The 5,063-nt window shown below is 41.8% G+C and overlaps 1 protein-coding gene across 1 annotated transcript; it reads right to left on the bottom strand.

Moving 5' to 3' along the window:
- Positions 1 to 733: 733 nt before the first annotated feature.
- LOC146401429 (olfactory receptor 2G6-like) lies at positions 734 to 1,663 on the bottom strand. The gene has a single exon (XM_084970385.1). The coding sequence runs from the start codon at positions 1,661 to 1,663 to the stop codon at positions 734 to 736; it is 930 nt and encodes a 309-aa protein (XP_084826511.1).
- Positions 1,664 to 5,063: the final 3,400 nt, after the last annotated feature.

Below are 5,063 nucleotides of genomic sequence, written 5' to 3'. Positions count from 1 at the left end.
GTGGCTTGGATCTGGTGTTGTTATGGCCAGCAGCTGCAGCTCCAATTTGACCCCTAGCCCAGGAACATCCATATGCCACAGGAGTGGCCCTAAAGAGGCAAAAACAAACAAACAAACAAACCAAAAAACAAAAAAACACCCCCCACCCAAAAAAAAACCCAAATTCTCTAGTCTAATCTCTTCACTGTACTCCACAAGGCAAGAAAGCTCTTTCTTGTGATCAACGGGAAATTGGTTTTAGAGAGTTGTTTCCAGGAATTGTTAGACTATTGATGGGAAGGAATAGAATGTAGAAGCAGCCAGGGAAATGATAAGCACATCATAAAAAGAATAACAGGGAGGGAAAGAAGGAAGCAACAAAAAGGAGAGAAAGAAAAGGATAACAAGGGAAAGGACAAAGGAGAAAAACAGAGTGGACCATGGAAAAAGGAAGGAAGGCGGAAGAAAAACACAGGCAGGGAGGGCAAGAACCAGAAATGATATGAATAATGGACATTTACAGGGTGTGAGGAGACATTGCCTTACGAAGGGCCCCAAAGAAGCCTGGGAAGGATGAAGAGGACGGATAGTTCTGAGGCCAATAAAAGACAACCAGGCAAACCATGAAGATCGCATGTGCTCCTTGTAGAACAGTACATTTCTTTAGCGAAGGATTGTGCAAAATGACTCGTCTCTTTTAGCCACACACACACACACACACACAAGCTGATCCTTGTGGGCTCTGCTTTGTTTTTTATGAGCCCAAGTCCCTATGAAATAGTCTTCTCATAGCTCCTTTCACATCTTTATTCCTCAGTGTGTAGATGAGAGGGTTGAGGGTTGGAGTCAGCACAGTGTAGATGAGGGAGATGAATTTCCCAGAAGTATGGGCGTAAGAGCTGTTGGGCTGGATGTACACAGCGGTGATGGTCCCATAGAAGAGGGACACTACCATCACGTGGGATCCACATGTCCCCAGGGCTTTGCGCCAGGCCTGGACTGACTTGATCCTAGTAACTGCCTTGACGATGTGTCCATAGGACGTCAGTATCAGTGCTAAGGGCAAGAGGAGCAAGACCAGGGATGCAATGAATAGCTGGACCTCATTGGTGTGGATGTCCACACACGCAAGCTTAATCATGGAAGGCACCTCACAGAAGAAATGATGGAGCCGCCGGTGTCCACAGCGAGGCAGCCAGAGGGTGACAGTGCTCTGGATGAGAGTGTTTCCTACTCCACTGAGCCATGCTACTCCTGCTAAGGCCTTGCAAAATGATGGGTGCATGATGCTAGTGTAATTAAGAGGTCTGCAGACTGCCACGTAGCGGTCAAATGCCATGATGGTAAGGAGAACACACTCAGTGGAGCCCAGGGACAGGGACACATAGAGTTGTATGGCACAGCCTGTTGGCATGATGGTCTTGGCTGGTCCCTTCAGGTTCCAGAGGAGCTGGGGGATGATGCTGGTGGTGAGGCAAAGGTCAAGAGAGGAGAGATTTGTGAGGAAGAAAGGTGTGTGAAGTCTGCAGTCCAGGCAGGAGACCAGGATGATGGCTGTGTTGCCCAGGAGGGTCAAAAGATAGGATATCAACACCACCACGAAAAGGAGGACCTCCAATTGAGGCTGGTCTGAGAATCCAAGCAAAATAAAATCTCCCCCAGAGGTTTCATTGTTTTGTTCCATTAGTCTGTTCTTGTAAAAGAGAAAAATGAACTTGGAATTAAGTTGAGGGAAATAGCACTATTAGTGTTTACTTATAATATTTCTAGTAAGTGCTTAATTTTTTTTTCCTGGTGAATTTTCACAGAGAAGGGAAAAAAGGCAATTATTAAAAACGTAAATGTTTTTGGAGTTCCCATCATGGCTCAGCGGAAACAAACTTGACTAGTATCCATGAGGACACAGATTTTATCCCTGGCTTCACTCCGTGGGTTAGAACCCAACATTGCTGTGAGTTGTACTGTAGGTCACAGACTCGGCTCAGTTCCCCATGTTTATGGCTGTGGTGTAGGCTGGCAGCTGCAGCTCTGATTCTACCCCTAGCCTGGGAACCTCCATATGCCATGGGTGTGGCACTAAAAAGACAAAAAACAAACAAACAAACAAAAAACAAAAAGAAAACACAAAAAAACAAAAAAGTATTTTTTAAAACAAAAGCATTCTTTTGTGTCATCATTCTTGACTCAATAAATATTTGACCTATCCTCATTTCTTTTCATGTGACCCTCCTCTTTTTCCCATTTTTGGATAATTATTATTAAAGGTATTATTTTCAGAGAAAAAAAGAGACACTTTCAGTTTGGGTAGCTATATAGTTCTGTTAGTAGAAGTAGGAGAGAAAAGGGGGAGGAATGCTAAAGCTTATTTAAACACCCAATATGAAATGGATTATGAGTGATCACAATTTCTGCAGAAATTACAAGGCAAAAATAATGGATTACGGCGAGGTAGTGGATCAGAAAAACAAATGGAACATATTTTGTATCTTTTGTTACTCACAGACAAAGCAGGTTATGATACTGTTTCTTACAACCACTTCTCTGAGTAGAGTGTGATATAGGGTCAGCTGCAGGTGAATTTCAAGATACAGAGAAGCTAAATAATTTTGTAAGTTATTTAGCAGCTGACATGATTCCTTACCACAAGTTTTGATATCTCAAAGTCGATGGGAAAAAAAGATATTTGTGATACATGCACATGAAACACAGATGCACAAGCTCAGATGTGCACACATTTGTTCAGTTTTTGATACAATGTTAACATTTAGGCTTAAAAAGGTAAAAACTCACCATGCATACCCATTCAGACAAGGTACTGGTATTTCATAAATTCCCCAAAAGGCAAAATATGTCTTTACCACCCATTTTATCTTCTGCAGAACGAAGCCAACCTGGATAATAACATATGCCACCAGACCTTCACTTACTGTTTTTCAACAATACTGCCATCTGTACCCACACATTTTATGCTTTATTGTCAGTATTTTATTGAGTCATTTAGCTTTAGGAATAAGAAAAGCTAAATTTGTCAGTTTATTTGGGTAGAGCTATACCTTTAAAAAGTAAAAGTGTATTTTAAATGGGATGTAGACAATGTTAAGATTTTAGTTTTTTAACTTTATTGAGGAATAATTGACAAATAAAATTATATGTACTTAAAGTGTACAACGTGTTAACTTGTTGTATGTATATACTGCAGAATGATGACCACGATCAGGAACATTAACTTAGGGAACTAGTTACCTCTTTTCTCTGGGTGTGGTGAGCATGCTTAGGATCTACTTCCAGCCACTTTCGAGTATGCCATGCCATGTTAATAGCTAAAGTCGCCATGCTGTACATTAGCTCCTCAGAACTTCTTCTTTTCTTTTTCTTTTTTGTCTTTTTAGGGCCACACCCGCAGCATATGGAGGTTCCCAGGCTAGGGGTCCAATTGGAGCTGTAGCCACTGGCTTAGTCCACAGCCACAGCAATGCCAGATCCAAGCCTAGTCTGCAACCTACACCACAGCTCATGGCAATGCCAGATCCTTAACCCACTGACCAAGGCCAGGGATCGAAACTGCATCCTCATGGATGTTGGTCAGATTGGTTTCCACTGAGCCATGATGGGAACTCCCTCAGAACTTATTCTTAACAGTTTGTTAACGATTTTTTTAAGGCTGCACCTGTGGCCTATGGAAGTTCCTGTGCAGCAACGTGGGTATCTGAGCCGCATCTGTGACCTATGCCACAGACACTGTCAAGTTCTTAACCCGCTGAGCCACTGTGAGATCTTCAGCACTTATTCTTGTAACTAAAAATTTGTACCTTTTTACCCACATCCCCCATTTATCCCCCCCATCGCCTCCAGAACCCAGAGTTCTATTCTCTGTTCTCCTTGTCTATGTACTTATTGTTTTAAATTCACTAGATCAGTGATATCATATAGTGTTTTCATACTTGTTGCAGCAAATGGCAGGATTTCCTTCTTTCTCATGGCTGAATACTAGGTAGACAGATGAGAGATGTTAGATAGATGGATAGATCTCATTTTCTTTAGCCATCCTTCCAGTGAAGAACAGGTGGGTTATTTCCATCTCCTAACTATTGTGAATAATGGTGCAATTGCCATGGTGTGCAACTGTCTCGTCGAGATACTGATTTCAATATTGTCAAATATATCCAGGAATGGGATTGCTGGATCATAGGGTAGCTCAATTTTTAATTTTTTGAGGAATTGCCACTGTTTTCCAGAATGGCTGTACCATTTTTCATCCCCACCCATAGTATACAAAGGTCAACTAAATTTTAATATTTTAAAATCTAGAGATAAATGCTTTTTTTTTCATTTAAAGCTAAATGTTTAAATTTGCATAGTTCATAAAGAATTCTAAGACAACTTGAAAATCATGCTGTATAGATTCCCACATTCTGCACATTCTATTACATTAATGCTATTTAATGGAAAATACTAATTTATCCCACAGTAAGGAGTTGTAGCTTTAGTCATTAAAAGTCAGATTTCAGATCGAATACTCAGATCAAATGCAAGCATAAAAAGTTATTCCAGGAATTCCCATTGTGGTTCAGTGGTTACAAACCCTAATAGCATCCATGAGGATGTGCATTCAATCCCTGGCCTCAATCAGTGGCTTCAGAATCCAGCATTGCCATGATCTGTTGTGTAGGTCATGGACGCAGCTAGGGCCCACATTGCTGTGGATGTGCAGCTCCAATTTGGCTCCTAGCCTGGGAACTTCCATATCAAGGATGAAGCCCTAAAAAGAAAAAGAAGAAGAAGGAGAGGAAGAAGAGGAGGAAGAAGAGGAAGAAGAAGGAGGAGGAAAAGAAGGAGAAGGAGAAGAAGAAGAAATTATTCCCATCACCTCAGGAAATAACATACTTTACATTCTTTTTTAAAAATTTAGAATTCAGGAGTTCCCGTCGTGGCGCAGTGGTTAACAAATCCGACTAGGAACCATGAGGTTGCGGGTTCGGTCCCTGCCCTTCTTCAGTGGGTTAATGATCTGGCGTTGCCATGAGCTGTGGTGTAGGTTGCAGATGCGGCTGGGGTCCCACGTTGCTGTGGCTCTGGCGTAGGCC

This window comes from Sus scrofa, chromosome 7 (genome assembly GCF_054392235.1).
Source record: "Sus scrofa isolate SSC_HxYL_T2T_F1_AM1 chromosome 7, Sscrofa_HxYL_maternal_Yorkshire_Landrace_v2.0, whole genome shotgun sequence".
Classification (NCBI taxonomy): Eukaryota; Metazoa; Chordata; class Mammalia; order Artiodactyla; family Suidae; genus Sus; species Sus scrofa.
The sequence above is the reverse complement of the archived record's forward strand: the minus strand, read 5'-3'. Positions and strand labels throughout refer to the sequence as shown.